The 18,845-nt window shown below is 33.3% G+C and overlaps 1 protein-coding gene and 1 long non-coding RNA gene across 2 annotated transcripts in view; one reads left to right on the top strand and one right to left on the bottom strand.

Annotated features, from left to right (window-relative positions):
- LOC107649317 (uncharacterized) overlaps positions 1-11,608 on the bottom strand; it is a 45,953-nt gene extending 34,345 nt beyond the window's left edge. The window contains exon 1 of the long non-coding RNA XR_008912920.1: positions 11,519-11,608. This is a non-coding gene — a long non-coding RNA (uncharacterized LOC107649317). The remainder of the gene's footprint in view (positions 1-11,518) is intronic.
- PDGFC (platelet derived growth factor C) overlaps positions 1-18,845 on the top strand; it is a 263,344-nt gene that overhangs the window by 129,449 nt on the left and 115,050 nt on the right. Inside the window, exon 2 of the mRNA XM_001375134.4 lies at positions 8,702-8,897. Within this exon, the coding sequence (XP_001375171.1) occupies positions 8,702-8,897 (196 nt within the window). The remainder of the gene's footprint in view (positions 1-8,701; positions 8,898-18,845) is intronic.

Raw genomic sequence — 18,845 nt, 5'->3', positions numbered from 1 at the left:
TATATATACATGCATACACAATTATTTCAAGTATTTTTCTTTAAAGATTTTAAATAGTTACAAAATGGGTGAAGAATATTTCCATGTCTTGTCTTATCTACAGAAAAATGAGGAATTTAGATTGATTTGAGTAAACTTCTTTGGTTTCTTTTATTGACCTGACATTCCAGCCTCTTAAAAGAGATGTTAGTTTTGAATTTGGTCATCATAAAAAGTATTTACATACTATCAACTATATTTGGCATTCATGTGACACTTTAGTGTTATAAGAATGTCATGAATTATTGTAAAAGTAAGTTGAAAGATTCTCTTTTAAAAAATGACAAAATAAATGTGATAATGGACATCCATAAAAAGAGGCTGAAATATTTTTGAGACTAGATCCTCTTTTCATCAGTTATTATTACTTTCACAATTTACTTATGAATTTAAGCAAAGTTTCATAGCATGTTGTTTAAAATTGGTCATTTGCTACACTTTAAAGTTTCTTCTATAATTACGTATTTTAAAATATATATATCAATATTGCTTTGTGAATTATATCATATATGAAATGAGTTAAATTAATTCAAAATTGAAGAAAATCATTGGTAGGATATCAAATAGAATTGTTGTGTAATATGATTAAACATTCTAACAACTTTTATTTGCTTTCTAAGTTTCTTTTTGAGTTGTTTTGTTGTTTCTATTGCAAGACACACCTGTAAATAATTTTAAATAGTAGTTGTATCTGGACACTATTATGTCTATTTGCAACTGTACCTTCCTACCTAGAATCATTTAATTTTAAATTTTGAATTCTGAAACTTAAAGATATCTAATATACTTTACATAATTGAGAGTTAAGTTGTTTGTCAAATTGAAATAAAATATTTTATATTTCTCAGGCATAATTTATTCTCAGGAAGAGCAAATTATAGTTTCAACCAGTTTTTTGCCAAATAACCAAAGAATGAAATTACATGACATTATAGTATGGTAGGGGTCTTAAGGCAGGGGTCCCCAAACTAAGGCCTGCAGGCCACATGCAATTCCCCGAGGCCATTTATCCAGCCCCCACTGCACTTCCGGAAGTGGCACCTCTTTCATTGGTAGTCAGTGAGAGGAGCACTGTATGTGGCAGTGCCACAAAGCACCGCATTGCTCACATACAGTACTACTTCCGGTGACAATCCTTTGTGTGATGCCTTGTTCTGAGAGTAACTGAAAGAGAACGAGGTACTGTGCAAAGCATTATGTGGCTGCACAATGGAAGATATCAGCATAGTGAGGGGCAGTCTGGGGAGGGGATTCTGCACTGTGTATACTGCTGCCTGGTATAGTGGTGGAGGTGATGGGCCAGTGCAAGATGTGACAGACAGCCAGTTCCGCAGCCTCCACTATTCCAGACAGTGGTATACAGATTTTTTCATAGTTTTTTTTTTTTGGATAGTCTGGCCCTCCAACAGTCTAAGGGACAGTGAACTGGACCCCTGTGTAAAAAGTTTGGGGACCCCTGCCTTAAGGCATATTTAACCAAATCTTGGCAGTGCTTTTATGACTTTGCTATTTTCTGGAGGTATTTTCAGCACCAAAAGTGTTTCGCTAGTCTCTGCTTTTACTGAGATCTTGCTCAGGCATGCCTAGACATGCTCATAAAGAATCTTACTCACTGTCAGAAGAAGACTAAAAACATATTGCTTTATTATCATTTCAAATGAACTTTTGCCAAATGAGAATAAAATCACTTAAGAAAAAAACCTAATTCAGAATCTTAGAATCTATATAATTAGAATCTATAATATATATATAATTATATATTTATTATACTATTCTTAATATAATAAATATATAATTAGAATATATAATTTATTTTTTTTCTATATGAAAAATGTTGTCTTGTTTACTATGATTACAAAGATATTGGGGGAGTCATAGTATGCTACATCCCACAGGACTTGGCATGAAGACCAAAACCCAAGCTAGGTTGGCTAGATATATTATTACTGTTTTGCAGAAAAGTAAACTGAGGCAGAAAGTTTTTCAAATGAATTTCCAAAGGTTATTCAATGAATTAAAGGAAGAAATGGGACCAGAAGCAAGGAGCCAGGTGTCCCTTTTCTTAGTCTAGCATTTTTCCATTGCCCTACCTTTTTTGTTGCTATTATTTTCAATTATAGTTAGAAACAATTGTTAACGATTGTTATCTGACTTTGAAATTCATATTCTCTCCTTTTCTCACTTCCCTTCTGCTGTTGTGATAAATAATCTGATATATTATACCAGTGCTGTTATAGAATATATATTTTTATATTCCTCATGCAGTGAAAGAAGATACATATTACACACAGAATAAAAGAGTCACGAAGAAAATGAAGTGAAAAATAACATGCTTTGAGCTGCAGGCTGATTCCAACAGTCCCTTTTTTTGATATAGAAAAGATTTTTCATCATGAGTCCTTTGAGGTTATCTTTGAACCTTCTATTGCTGATAATAGTTTAATCTTTCATCATTGTTCATTATATATTTCTGTACTATATACAGTGTTCTGCTCACTTCACTTTGCATCACTTCTTATAAAACTTTCCAGGATTTTTAAAACCTCATCCTTTACATCATGTTTCATCATGTAGTTGTATTCTATTACAACCATATACCAGAACTTCTTCAGCCATTCTCCAACTGATCGATATCCCCTCAGTTTCCAATTCCTTACCACAACAAAAGGTGCTGCTATAAAATATGTTTGTGGTAAAAAATATCCTTTTTCTTCTATCTTTGACTTCTTTGGGATACAGACCCAGTAGTGGTATTGTTGGATCAAAGTCCTGGCTTGCTTCCCTTTTAAGTGTGTCAAAGTAAGTAAAATAATTTTAAAATAAGGAATTTAAATCTGAAAGTGCATATTGGACATTTTTTTATAATTGTGTTAATGCAAAATAGTTTTTTTTAGAAATAAGACTTTATGCTTATAACCAAAAACATTTGTAAATTTGTGTAACACCATTAAGTGAGATGGTGAATTTAAATTAGAGAGATAGCATGGTTCATTTGCCAGAGAGTTAAATTTGAAATCAGATTCAATTTCAATTTCTGAATTTACCTGTGTAATTTGGAGAAATATTTTGTGAAGTACATTTCTACCTCCAGTTTTCATACCCCTAAAATAACAGAATAGATGAGGTCTAAGATCCCTTTTCTAAATCTGTGATCCTAGGCTTTGATGAAATGAGAAAGCAGGGAAAACCTAAAATATGTTGTTTTACACTGCTTTAAACTGTTGGAAGAAGTGTTATTGGAAGATTGATCTGCTTAGAAGAATTTTGAATCCCAATAATCAGATACTGTTGTTGCTGAAGATGAGAGAGAGAGAGAGAGAGAGAGAGAGAGAGAGAGAGAGAGAGAGGACAATAAAATAGAGGAGAGATAGTGGAAAGGAGAGGAGAGAAAGAAGAGAGAAGATGTGAATGTATGTCCTTTGTACACATGTTCTTTCTCCTATTAGACTATGTGTACACTAAGGAGTATTGTAGAAGGTGGGATTTTAGCTGATCATCTTCTCTCCAGACTATACCTTCTCAGTTCCTTTAAATGATTTTCATATTGATTCGACTTGGGGACTTTGGCCATCCTGGTTACATTTCATTGAACAAGCATTTATCAATGATTTTCCCAAGATAATAGTACTCAAAATGGATGACAATATTCCCCAAATGTACTTTGACAGCACGGAAAGAGTGAGACACTTGCCTTCTCTCTTCATTGTAGGAGGTTATAATCATGTTAACTCTTGTCACTGTTAACTCATATTCAACTTCAAATCATTTTACATCCACAATTTTCTTCCTCCATTCTGACTGACTGCTTTATTGTCATTTCACTATTCAAAAATACCTCTACTATCTAGTCTTGTAATTTCTGTTCATCTTCTCAAGACTTGGCAATACAAAAAGGAGAAATGGAACATTTGTAAAGGTTAAATTTAATGGTTGGACTTAAATTATATATGAAATAACATGGTCACCAAAATCATTATAGCTTGAGTCAGAAATTTATTTTCCAAAATAGAGGGGAAACAATAGAGTAGAGAAATGTGAAGGAGGTTAGAAAAATTAGCTATCCTATCAACTTAAATGTTTTTCCCTGGGTCTGTTTAATCTAAGCAGAGATTAATTAGCTCTCAACCAGGAAGGCTGGTGGTGAGTAACCACATGGCTGCCTCTATGATGGAAGCTAGTCTCTTAGGAAACCAGGAAAGTAAGTCAGGAAAGGAAAGGAGTCAGCCTTTCACTCACCCAATGAAGTAGTCCAGGAGTCAGAGACTAAGTTGAAGCCTAGCTTCAAGCCCACAATCCAAGCAGCAGACTCCAGCAAAGCTCCTGAGTTAGAAGACTATCTCCAGAAGACAATCTCTTCAGATTATCTTCTTAAAGGCCATCTGCTCTGACGGAGTTTGGGCTTGCTTTTATGGTGACTTCTTGTCTCCTCCCCTCTTCACAGGGACCAATCACAATTTCCAAATTGTCTAGCACTACCCAGGGGGCAGTGTCTGTGGGATCCAATTCTCACAATATGAAAGCCAATTTCTCATCAAAAAGGTTCAGTTTCCTGATTGAACAGGTTCTGAGGGTATAAACTCTTGTATGAATTCTTAAAAGAATTCACAAGTTTCTGACTGATTGAGTTAAAAAAAGGGTGGAGCTCTCCAATTATCTTGCTGGCTTCTCACCTAGCACTAAGTAGGGTGTTCAATCTTTTATTGATTCTATTTAAAAGGTAAACAAAGGAAAGTTAATCCTGTCTTCAGACTAATGACATACTAAGTAGGGATAGTTAAGTTATTGGTAACCAAAGGGGCAAAAAGAATCAAGGATTCCCTTTTCACAAGTGTAAACTCAGAATAGACAAAGAGAACAAAGAATTCCCTTTCACCTTCCCCCCTGTGATTCTTTAGGAGACTAGTCTCCTCAATGAATCATTTTACATAATCAGAAACTACAATAGCTAAAGATAAGAGGGAAATGAAAGAGAGAGAGAGAGCAAACTGATGTTTGCTAGGCATATTGACAATAAGCCAATTAGGAGGCAGTCCCCTTTGGCATAAGAATTTAAATTCAGAATAAATATGTTCAATCCTCCACAGTTCAATCAATCATGTTCCAAAGTTCATTCTGGATCTTCTGATTAGCCATCTTCATGGCATCCTCTTCAAACAGTTCATTAAGTTTTGGATTTTTTTTTTTGACAATGATACAAACCCTATGACATTTATGCAGTCCCCCGTGAAGAGGGTGTTGTGATCCCTATGACAAATATGCACAATGGAGGAAGAAAAAGTCTTTTAGAATATATATTTTAGTTTGTCATGCTAAATGTGTGTGTGCCATTCCATTAACTGAAGAAATCTCTATAGGATTAGATAATATAATGAGCTAACTAGCACAAACAAGACCTGCTTTAATATACTGGTCCTGTTTTTGAGCAATTTCTTTAGGATCAACAAAAGAATAGTACAATTAAGTAATTAAAGTATGTCCCCTTTTCTAGAAGTTCAATTATATTAAAAAGTTGGTGCTTAAGTTAATAAAAATTTAAGTAAAAGATCACAGTGTCATTCAATATACTACTAAACTTTGTCCCAATTTGCCTCTTACCACACCACCACCTCTCTCCCATCCTTTTTATTTTATTTTTTTATTACATTCATAGTTTGGGTTACACATGAGACTTTGACAGTCATCTGCAAATCATATGTGTGTCCTTGCAAAACCCACAGAGCATTTTGCATGAATCTTTTGTGAATAGCAATCCAACTTTAGAGAACATTTACAATTCCTTTACCACAAATAAGACATGGATTTTCTGCCTTTAAATTACATTTAATTACAGTCTAATGGATTCAGAATTAGAAAGAAAAAGGATATAGTAAACACCATTTAAGTATATGCATTCCAGCCATCAACCTTTAACTCAAGATACAAAAATAGAATTGAGAGCCTTTAATAACACTGCAATTTAGTAGAGTGTAGGTGAAAGAGTAAACATTGCTGTGTTTGTAAATAGAGAGACATAGGCATTAAGGTATTCATTATAGCTGGAAAACAAAACCCTAAAAACAAAATCATATAAAATCTGGCCAGGGCACATTGGGAGGGGGTATTGTTCTGAAAAATAGTTCATTAGTTGTTGTGATGAGAATATTTGCTTAACTCTTTAGCCTTATTTTCTGAAATATTTAGATTATTGGAATGTGTTCTATAGAGGTATGTTCCATAATACTAAATTTCTCCAGTAATTTTATTTTGATTGCGGTATGGGGATGGAATGTGAGATACATATCATTTTGAAAAGATGTCCTTTTGAGATTAGACAGTTTAAATTTAAAATACTTATAATGCCCTTTGTCTTAATATATTTTGTTTTTGGGAATGGGTGAAAAAATCTGAGAATAACTCTATATATTTTCTAATGTTTAAATTTTTCTTTGGTGGTAAATGAATAAATGTATTTATTCTTTAAGATATTATTTACCTAATGTAGCAAAACCATCAACATTTTGGGGGACAGCTGGGTCATTCAGTAGATTGAGAGCCAGCCCTAGAGATGGGAGGTACTAGGTTCAAATCTGGCCTCAGACACTTCTCAGCTGTGTGACTTTGGGCAAGTCACTTAACCCTCATTGCCTAGCCCTTACAACTCTTCTGCCTTGGAACCAATACACAGTATTGATTCCAAGATGCAAGGTAAGGTTTTTATTAAAAACAAAAAAAACACACACACACAAAAAAAACAACCATCAACATTTTTTAGAGCTTGAAACACTATTAGATATAACCTAGTCAAATTTTCCATTTCATCATGGGGAAACTGAGGCCCCAGAAATTGTGACTTCATATATAATCACTTTTGAATAATAGATCAATAACCCAATACCAAGAAGGCCTTAATATGCCTCAGAAGTTGCCTACATTAGTGTCATTGAGTACATTAGGCTACAAGGAGAATAAAGTAGTTATTTGCTTTGAAATTATAATTTTGCCATATTTAGGAAATTCTTTACTAACAATTATATAAATTTAATACATATTGTAAACTGGTTTGGTTTTCAATCCATTAAATATTAGAATAGTTTTTGAAATATACTCCCTTCCCCTCACAAAAATACCTCACAACATTTCAAAGGCTTCATTATAATTAATCAAGATTTATTAAATCAAAATTAATCTGATTTTTTTTCTCCCTTTGGTTTAATGAGGTGGTTTATTAAACACTAGAAGTACACAGGATGTTCTAGAGGAAATAAGTATGCTATGGCATCCATGGAAATTTAAAGTTGACTAAAATTCAAGGATTTTCTTAGTCTAATTTGCTAGCCATCCCAGTGTATTATAGCTAAGATAAGGAGGTCCTGAATGTTAATGTTATTCAGAACTAATGGTGACTTCCAAGTCAAAGACTGATGGAACAAATAGTCACATTTCAGATGAAAAATTATATTTTTGATGTGAATAAGGGGTTGGATAATATTCCCAAACATCTTGGTCTATGATATGCATGCCAACGTGAGATGAGAGATAGTACATGTATACTTATCTTTGTGTGTCTAGACGTTTATGACACATGGACACAATTTTAATAGTGTGCATCAAGTAATTACATATTTTGTAGCTGACCAACAAAGTTAAAATGTTGTAAAACACCTAGAAGCTTGAGGAGGCAGTATGTTAGGGTGTGGAAAGGAATACTGACTCTTTAGCTGGAAGACTTAGTTTCAAGTACTATCTTTCAATGGTTGCAACCTGTGTGATTTGGGCCATATTATTTAACCTTGTCAGGTCTCAGTTTCCCCATTTGCAAAATGAGGAATAGATTTGATGCCTTCTGACATATCTTCTGACATGCCAGGCAGGGTGTTATAGATATAGAGGACAAGGCTTTGAGACAGGGAAACCTGGCTTCAAGCCCCGTCTCTTTGTCATAGTAGCTGGATCATCATGGGTGAATCACTTAAATTTTTAGGGAAGTGAATACCTTAAAAGTATGTTACCAACAAGTGGAGGAAATCAAAATACTAGGAATCTTGCACTGATGTAATCATGTCTGGGTCAAAAAATTAATTTATAGTGCCTGACTTTTGAGTCATAACTGTATTTTACTATGCCAATTGAAGAATCTATTGGTGTATGAAAGAATGATATCTTCATTTGGTAAGAGAGCTATTGAACCATCAAGTCTTCTATCTTTTTTTTTCTATTAGCAATTTGCATTTTATTTTATTTTTTGAAATTTTTATTTAATTAGTCAATTTAGAACATTATTTCTTGGTTACAAAAATTATATTCTTTTCCTTACCTCCCCCTTCCCTTAGCCACAAGTCTTTTATTTTTGACATTTGTCTTCTGGTGATTTTATATGACTGTGAGTCATGACCTACTGCATTCTCTGAAAAATTAAAATGAAGAGTTTTTCAAAAGGTTCATGGATTATTTGAAAATAGCCTTAGTGATGGAAAGGATTTTAGAGGTCATCTAGCCTAACTGTCTCCAATTATAGCTGAGGAAGTGGAATCCTAGAGCAGGGAAAATGGATTTGCCCAGGTGGTGAGTGAGGAAGAAATTATTGGATGCTAAGTCCAATAGCACACATTAAAGCTCATGCTGTCTCCCAGGATTTTGGATAAATCACCCGAATGTGTCTTTGTGTGTTTTATCTTTACTTTAGGAGTACAAGATCCCCAGCATGAGAGGATTATTACAGTGAACACGAATGGAAGTATTCACAGCCCCAAGTTCCCTCATACCTACCCTAGAAACACAGTTCTAGTATGGAGATTAGTAACAGCAGAAGAAAATATGTGGATACAGCTGACTTTTGATGAAAGATTTGGGCTGGAAGACCCAGAAGATGACATATGCAAGTAAGTTATCAAGTTTAAAATTCAAAGACCATTGAAATAGCTTTGATGACTTACGATTTTACTGAATAGTTTGTAGAAACCCAGAATATAATAGCCCTTAATTTTGATGTTATATTTATGAATGACAACATTGTCCTGGTATGCTTTTCTGCTGACATAAGATGCACAAACCCATATTCAAAGCTATGTTTAGTGCTTCCATTTAAAAAAAAGGAAAAAAAAGGAAAGAGAAAAAAGAGAGCTTTTACCCATCCATATGTTTACACATCTATTTTAAGATCGAATGTTTTTTCCTATATGTCCAATCTTTTTGGCTATGTAGACTGAACTATTTTATTTCAGAAAAAAGAAGGATTTTTGTTCTGTACATAATAGGTGATTAATAATTGCTCATTGAATTCAACAGTATAAAATGAGGCATTTGGATAGAATTGTGTTTTTCTGCATGGGATTCCATTTTCCTAACTCTCACAAGTATACTTGTGAACATTATGTCAGCTGGGATCTTTCACGTTAGCAGACCACCTACTTGCTAGATGCCATACAAATAGTGTCCCTTATATTTTACATGGGAATACTCAAATCCAGATTGGGTGGTCATTCCTCCTAGTTTATCATGAGCATATTTGACTTTAGCTTTTTAAAAACATATACTTGATTTTTTTTCCTTCTACAGAAGAAAGTATAACCAAGTAGAAACAAAACCTGAAAGGTCTTTTATTCCCCTCATAAATTTTTTAAGTGTTTCTGTTTTTACTAAACTTATTCCCCTTTATTTTTTGGAAAAGTGGAGATGTTGTTTTGGAGTGTGTCACATTGGAAAGATCCCTAACTGTAGAATCAGGAGAAATGGATTCAAAGCCTATTTCTGATGTTTAAAAATTCGTCACTTTCAGGATAGGAACAATTTTACAGAGGAAGAAACTGACTTATATAATGATTTATACAAGATGGATACCTTTAAGTGGCAAAGCCAGTATTTGAAACCATGGGTGGATAAATTTCAAATCATCACCCTTTCTAACTTCCTAAACTTGTTTCCTCACAAGGGGTGACTCAAGATGGGATTAGAGGGAACTAGCATTTATTAGAGTGCCTCCTATAAGCAAAGCACTGTCCCAAGAACTTTTAAAAAAATTATCTTATTTTATCCTCATAAGAATCCTGCCAGATAGATGCTATTAATAACCTCATTTTACAGTTGAGAAAACTAAGGCAGATAATGAGTGATTATGTGACTTTTCTGTAATCACAGAGCTAATAAATGCTTGAGGCAGATTTGAACTCACATCATTTTGATTCCTGGGTTGTTTTTCAATCCACTTTGGCACCTACTTGTCCCTAAGGGGCTCTAAAATATTTTCTATCTCTTATTCTATATTTCTATAATAGATTTGGTCTTAGATCGCCAGAGTTTGAATTCTGCCTCTGCTATTTTTTTAAACCATTACCTTCCATCTTGGAATCAATACTGTGTATTAGTTCCAAGGAAGAAGAGCAGTATGCCTAGGCAATTGGGGTTAAGTGACTTGCCCAGGGTCACACAGCTTGGAGGCTACCTAGCTTCCCTGATCATGTTATTTTTTACTTATGTAGGAAAGTTTTGGGGAAGTCACTTATGCCAAATGAAGACTTAATAAGATAAAGTCTCTTCTGGTTCTAAATCTATGATGACTCAATTCATTTTTCTTTCTAGAGATATAGATTTTTAGAGGTACAAGTGACCTTAGAGATCATTTAGTCCAATCTTTTTTTTTTTTTTTTCAGACAAGAAGTAAAGAGATTTGTTAAAAAATTTAAAAAAATAGTTAATGACCGAGCTGGAATTAGAAATTAGATTCTTCTGCCTTCTATCCCTGTGTGCCGTGGGTTTGAATTTCAGAATGGGAGTAGCTTCTCTAATTTTGCACACTAAGATTACAGAATAACATTTAGGTTTTTAAAAAACTGAATGACAGGGGGCAGCTGGGTGGCTCAGTGAATTGATAGTCAAGACAAGAGACAAGGTCCTGGGTTCAAATATGGCCTCAGGCACTTCCCATCTGTGTGACCCTGTGCAAGTCACTTGACCCCATTGCCTAGCCCTTAATGCTCTTCTGTCTTGGAACCAACACAGTATTGATTCCAAGATGAAAGTTATAAAAAAAAATTTTAAAAATGAATGACATTAACAACTTATATAATGACATATCCATGCACATATAAACATATGTGTACTTGTTTCTATGTGTGTTTTATAGAATATCAGGAGGAAGAATCTGAGATGATCTCTTTTATGAAGGTTACAATGCATGTTATTCTACTTCATGTCACAATAACCCTCTGAAATAGGTCCTGTTGTTATCCTCATTTTTGAGATCAGAAAAATGAGCCTGAGAGCACTTAAGTGACTTGCCCAGGGCTAGTAAGCATCTGAACAATATTCATATTCAAGTTTTCCTGACTCCAGGTTCCAAGGTCTCTCCCTGGAACACCTCCTTGTGTTGGCTTTGGAGTCAGAAATCCTTGCTTTACCTCGACTCTGTTGCTTAACACCTTTCAGCATGTCACTTCGTCATTGGGGTTCTCAGTTCCCTAATCTGTCCACATGTGGAGGTTGGGCTATAAAGACCAGGCAGTACCTTTGAGAGTTAGAGCCATCATCCGTTCATCCGCATCTGCAGTGTCCCTGCAAAGTGGAGGGACCCAGGCAAGAGCAAGGTAGTAACAGAAGCCCCGGAAGTAATTAGGCCAACATCCGGGGCTTGAGACAGACTGAAGCAGGGCGCTGGGAGCTGGCCATGTCTCCAGGATGAACCAGCAGGAAAGCCCAGGAGTGTGTATATTCCCACAGTGCATCATATTTTCTGCTGATTCTGCACCTCAGATTGGAGGGGCAAGTAATATGCTTACATTGCACAATATTCTAAGTGTATATGTAAGGCGGTGACAGTTTGTGTGATTGGTTAGTTCCAAAGGTTTTATCCATCCATTTGTGGCTCTTTGAAACACACTGCTAAATGATCATTGTGAGAATATTTTTTAGAAGCTAAGGAAGGTAATGACAAATGACTTCATGTGTGAACACTTTTATATTTCGATTTCCCAAGAAAATAGAAATAGAAATTGAAATTCTAGGTTTCTTCTTGTGGATATTGTTATTGTTATTTGAAACTGGGAAGGGCTGATCTAGATCTTTGACTTGTATAATTAATTGTAAGGAACATCCGCTTTAATATGTCCTTTAAATTCTCAACTTGATATTAAAAAAATAAGTACAATTTTGAAAGTCCTGAAATAACATTTGTAAGGGAAAAATAAAATTTTAAAGTAAAACATATTCGTGAATACACTGTTCTATAAGAAATGATTATGAGCCTATTAAAAAGAAACAAACAACAACACTTGAAAAATACCACATGGGAAAAGTGAAATTAGCAGAACCCGAATTAATACTGGAAGGATAAATTGCAAATTTTACATCCAAAGACTGAACTGAGAGAAGGAAGCATAACAGATTTAATTTGTATGAACATATCTATTTCCTAGATAATACCTTCTATGATGCAGGCAGTATTAGGAGGGCCTGGGGCATTTGCAAAAATGAATAAATAAATAAACAAACAAACAAACAAATAAATGTAATTACTAAAGAAGAAAAAGTTAAAGTAAATTGTATTCTTTGTTATATGGTTTGGCTCTTTGGCAGTGGCAGGGGAAATTTAGGTAAAGTAAAAATAAAAGTTAAAAATTATTTAAAAATAAATCGGTTAAAGATGACTTTTTATGATGTGGTAATTAGTCAAGATGTGTATTAGCACACTTTTTCCAATTTAATCTAATCATATAATTTACCCATTTTAATATTTAATAGTATTATATTTAATTAGTTCTACATTGATTTTCCCCATGCTTTCTAAAATATATATTAATGCTTTCAATAAATATGTTCAAAATATGTTAATGCTTTCAATAAAAAAGGCTCTTATTCTGACTTCTTTGTAATTTTGTAAAAACTTAATATAGTCACAGTTGAGAACAAATTTTAAAAATTATTTTGTCTTTAATACAATTTTTCCATGAACTATGGATTCGGAGTCAGAGAACCTGGTTTCACATCCTTGTTTGAAAATAATCATTTAGCTTCTTTTGATCTCATCATCCTCATCTAGAAAATGTAAGATATGGCCTAGATCAGTGGTGTTGATCTCAAATAGAAACATCTCTGTAGAACATTTAACTTAGAAAACCAAAAATTAACAATATCCATGTTGTCTTGTATTTTTATTTCTTCAGTTAAATATTTTTCAGTTGCGTTTTAATCTGTTAGCTGGAAGGAGTCCATAAGATAAAAAACTAAGTAACCACTAAAGTTTCATCAAGTTATGACCCTTTCAGTTTCTACATAAATACAGACCTATTCCTCTTCTGATAGGATTATTTTAATATGTAATATATGTGTGTGTGTCTGTAAGTAAAAACAAAATCATGGAATGATACTTTAGTTTCTTCCAAGGACCTCCCAAGGATCCAAAGCTAAGTTTGGGGAGGTTCATCATCAACCTGATGGTCACTTAATCCCCATTGCCTTCCTGACTGTGTTACCCTGGACAAATGACTTGATACCAATTTCCTGATCCTTGCCACTCTTCTGCCACAGGATCAATGATTAGTATTGATTTTAATATGGCAGGTAATGATTTTTTTTAATGAATAATTTTCAAGACAAGGGAAATTGGTTATTCTCAGGTTGATTTCATCTGGTCTTACAAAAATAAGTACTTGAAAAGAATAATGATTATTGATTATTGGATCAAGTTTATTTAGAATAGATATAAACCTCCTTGTAAAATCTTGTGGTTCTCCCAATTATAAAGATGTCTATGTAATCAGTTCATGAATAGTCCTTTTGATCTAGTGGAAAAGCTGAAAAGTTAGTTATGTAGCTGTATTGTCTATGTAAAGAAAATTCAAGTTCCCTCACACACATGCATGCATGTACACACGTGGGAATAAGTCAAATACTGGTTATCTAGCAGAGTTCCAATAGTCTGCTTTATACTCTATAATAGTGAGTATAGTATCAATCATTTCTTCTTGTATTGCCAAGGTTTCTAATTGCTAGGGGCTGGCCATGCTTTAACTTTACATGTCTCATTTCATTATTTCTTTCTTGTTTTTGTTCTGTCAATTTTTTTTGGAAATACAAAATCTACTTTTTCTCACATCTATCAGTGAGAGAAGCATCTGAGAAAACCTATGACCTTAGATCTAGAAGAAACACATCCAGGCCAACGCAATCATTTTACAAGTGAATAATTTTTATGAATTATTTATTTTGAAGGTGACCATCTGACACACTTTGTACAATGATGTCCTTCCATCACAAATGGACAAAATTGACCAGGAAAATAATTATGACTTGTCTATAGGAAAATAATTAGATTCAAATATTGTAATTTGATTAACAAAACGGATAAATACTACCCCAAATATGAAATTTTCTTAAGCTGACAGTTTATCATCTTGTCTTAGTATGAACAAAATAGAGTCTTCTTGAACCTCTCCAAATTTTCGTCTAATTGCACCCATGTTGACCATGGTCTTATTTCTATTTCCTTAGTTTTTTTCCAAAGCTGGGTATATTTCTGTTGCCTGTTACCCAGTGTCAAAGTAGAACATTTTTACCATGCACTATTTTAGATATATTATCTCTGTTATCAATTTATTTAATGCCAAGTCTAAATCTTGATTGAGAAAAATAGTTCAGTGCTTTGTGCTGAGTGAGGAGCTAGGATTCACATTTAATTAGTACAGAAATGACAGAATGCAGGTTATTAGTTAATAGTAGAATATTTAAAAAGACCTTCTTTTAAAGACATTTAAAACAAGGTGAAAGCAATAAAAATGATTCATTCCATTCATATATGGCATGCATTAAAATGACAGTGGCATAGGATTTTTTACATAGGTGATTATGACTTTTACAGAACTGCATGTAGACTAGATAAATTATATATGTAAGATTTAGAGTGCAGAAAAGTGAGGTATTTATTTTTAATAATTACAAAATATCCTTTATGTTAATTTAAATGCCACATTTGAACCATCCACTCCTTGAGTAAGATTATCAGTCTTTGAATGAATGCTATATCTGGTGAGTGGACTGGACTTGGAATTGATCAAAAGGAGATGGTTTGAATAATATTTTAATGATCTCAGGACACTCATTGCCTCTCTCACACATGAATATTTTCCCAACATTATTTTCTCATATGGCTCCAAATCAGGATGTGGTATAATCTAATAAAAATAAAAATTATAGGTGACCCCTAACAGTTATATTTGGTATAAGAGGTCTATGGAATATTACCAAAAGAATAAGACATATAAGAAAAGAGTGAGGACGGTCATATTGAGAATGAAGTAAATTTTTGTTAATTAGTTGCTACATTAGAACCCCTGAAATATTAAGAGATATTTTTCAGTGTGTTGAGTAGGAGTTCTATATGATACTTATAGAAGGACATAAGCAAGGATCTAATGAGATTAAAAGTGATGTAGATATTCTTATCTTAACTAATTAAAGAAGTCTTTACACTGATGCTTTCACCAGTCTATAAAGTATTGATGCATCAATTAAATAAATTCTACATGGTTAAAATATATATTTACTAGTATTGGAAATGGTGAAAATTGTGAGGTACTACAATATATGAGAATGCAATAGCACCTTTTTTTCTTTACCACAGAATACTTGGAGAATAAATGCTCTCATTATCTTCTCTTATTTAAATAAGGAAGTAATGAGTTAAGTATGAGTACCTGTTACTTTCTCTTCTGTACCACATCCTTCTCCTACTCCCATTCCTGAGTCTTTTTCTTCTATTGCCCTAAAAACTATCATTGCCAGTGAGGTGTGATGAGTCTTCATGACCAGAGACTGCATTTTTATAGGAAATATTTTATAAGAATTTTATATATGTTCATCTCCCTGGCTTGAATCTCTTCTCAATCCTCCAAATTGGGTATCTTCTACTCAGCTTTCAGATTGGTCTTCTTAAACATCAGGATTGACCATGCCAACAAACTCCCAGTGATTTCCTATTATTTCCAGGATAAAATACAAAATCCTCTCTCTGGCTTTTAAAACCCTTTATAAACGGGTCTCTTTCTCCATTACCAGCTTTCTTATACACTCCTCAATTCAATGACACTGGTTTCCCTGTTGTATGAGACAGTCTATTTATTTCCTGACTGGCCATTTTTTAAGTTGTCTTGCAAGTCTTCAACTCATTCTCACATCATCTCTAACTTCTCAATTTACTTCCTTTAAGTCTCAGCAAAATTCCCTAAAGTGTCTTTTCTCAGGGATTATCCCCTATCTTTCTTGTTTGTACACAGTGGTTATTACATCCTGGCTCCTTGAGAACAGAGATGTTGTTTACCTTTCTACGTCCAACGTTTAGCACAATGCCTGGCACAAAGTAAATGTTTAATAGATGCTTATTGACTTGATTTACAAGCTGATTGGACAAGAGTCCTCCCTTTTCCTTGCAAAGTTGGGAATTTTAAGTGTGGAAAATCCAGTGTGATGTTAGTTGCTATGAATAGATCAGTTGAAGGCTCACTATAGAAAGATGCATGGCTATATTTGGAAATTACTGTGATGTTCAAAAACAGGAAGTTTTCAATAAAACTTTAAAAAGGTAATTAAATCATATAGAAATTGTATTCATGTAAGATAAATATGTCAAAGTGTCAATAAAGTTATATGTAAACCAATAAAAATAGTATTTAGAACCATAAAATATTAAAGTACAAATTCACTAGAACATTTTTCCTTCAATAAAGTAACATTACGTGGAGAGTTACTGAAATAACATCCTTATTTTGAAGTCAACTTCAGTGGTCAAAATTTTTCTATAAGTAAATCTCATTACACCCCCCAAACTGCTTTGTAACTAACCCTTGGAAATGGCCAGAGTAGGCTGGGGTCCTTTTAGAGAACACATGCCTTTTTAGATGTTTTCTTGTTACTAAAAACATGATATAGACTAGTCATCAAATATCAGAGAACCTTCCATCCAAAGTAATAGCAAGTGTAATCAGATATTCCATTCTTACTAAGAAATGTTTCTTCTCTTAGGAAAAATATTCATCTACTTTATGTCAGAGCCGATTCTTGCCTCTTCCTTCTGTCAAATTTATAATGCAATAAAATTAATCACTCCCTAAATTCTCCCTCCAATGTCTCAACATGATGTGGAGATGATACTATATTCTAAAAGGCATATTCCAAGAGAGCTCCTTCTCTGGTGACTAAAACATTCGATATTCCCACCCTAGCCCTGCCACTCCTTAAATGACCTTGGACAATCACTAAACCTTTGTAAGCCTCACATTACCCATTTATAATAATTGATAATGGGGGAGAGGAGGCTGAATTAGCCAGCCTTTGTGGTGTCATCTAGCTGTAAATTTATTATTCCAAGTTAATATATCAATAATAATATATCACTAATCTACCTAAGATTAGAATTTTTTAAACCATGTTAGCCCTTCAGGAATTGAGGGAAAACTAGAAAAAGGAAAGGCAAAAAAGTTTTAAAGTGTTAAGATAGCAATATCAAATAGTCTTTAGAATAGAATTATAAGTACTTTCTATTATATCAGCAATAGAAGTTAGATGTAAGTTTCTTTTGTGGTTCTCTCAGCATTAAAAAATAATTAGATAAAGGGGGAGAGAGAATAAACATTGTTCTTCCTGTACAAAATGTAAAGACTTAATTAGATGCTATAGATACTGTTGTTCATACTATTTTTTTAATTTGTTATATTACATTAAATTTGTTATATAAAAATTCCCAGATATCTTCCAGCCTCCTACTCCCCATACTAGCGAAGGTATCCCTTTGAAAAAAACACATATGTATATGTCAAACTGTTTTGCTTATTTCTATTTATGAATCCTTTCTCTGGAGGTGGACATACACAAATCATCCTTCAAACAATATTTCTGTGGCTATATATAATGCTCTTGTTTTTGCATGTTTCACTCTTCTAAAATTCATGTAAATTTTCCCATGTTTTTCTAAAATTAATCTGTTCATTTTAAGTCATATAGTATTCCATGAAAGTCATATGCCACAATCAGTTTAGTTATTCCCTAGTTGATGAGCAACCCCTCAATTTCTTGTTCTTTAAACTACAAAGAGAGCTGCTGAAAATATTTTGTAACATATAGTTCTTTTCCTTTTCCCTGAATAACATTAGTAAAATAAGCATAATAATGATATTGATGGGTCAAAAGGTATACACAGTTTTATAACAAAATGGAACAGTTCACAATTCCATCAACAGTACATTACATACTATTGGTTTTACTGTACTAATATTTGCTGATTCTGATGCAAGAAGAATATCTGACTTATTAAGTATGTTTCAGTAAGTACCAGACTATGCAGAAAAAGAAAATGTGTTTCTCCTACTTTATGAAATAGATGTCTAGATGAGTTTTAATCTTTCTGAAACCCATTACCCAGTCTATAGATAGAAAATAATGATGAATTTGGAATCAACAGAGACGAAGTTATAATTCTGCTTTTAGTACTTAGTTAGTTGACAGTGGGAAAAACATTCATTTTTCCTGAATCTCAGTTTCTTTATCTGCTAAATGGGGCCAACAACTTTAGCATATATCATCTATTCCAAGGATTAATGTTGTGTAATTTTGTTTTTAAAATACTTGAGAACTTTAAAAACACTGTCATTTTTATCTTAGATATTGACCACTTAGTGCTTTAGAAAGTCAGCAATTTTTAAAAGTAGCCATATAATTTTATATATATATATATATATATATATATATAAACATGCATAAATTCACATAAACACACCTATATATACATGGACATATAGCATGCCCTAAAAGTCTTAGCAGAGTTTTAGTCCATTGTATATAATCTA

This window comes from Monodelphis domestica, chromosome 6 (assembly GCF_027887165.1).
Source record: "Monodelphis domestica isolate mMonDom1 chromosome 6, mMonDom1.pri, whole genome shotgun sequence".
NCBI lineage: Eukaryota > Metazoa > Chordata > Mammalia > Didelphimorphia > Didelphidae > Monodelphis > Monodelphis domestica.
This window is presented reverse-complemented; position numbering and strand designations above follow the sequence as displayed.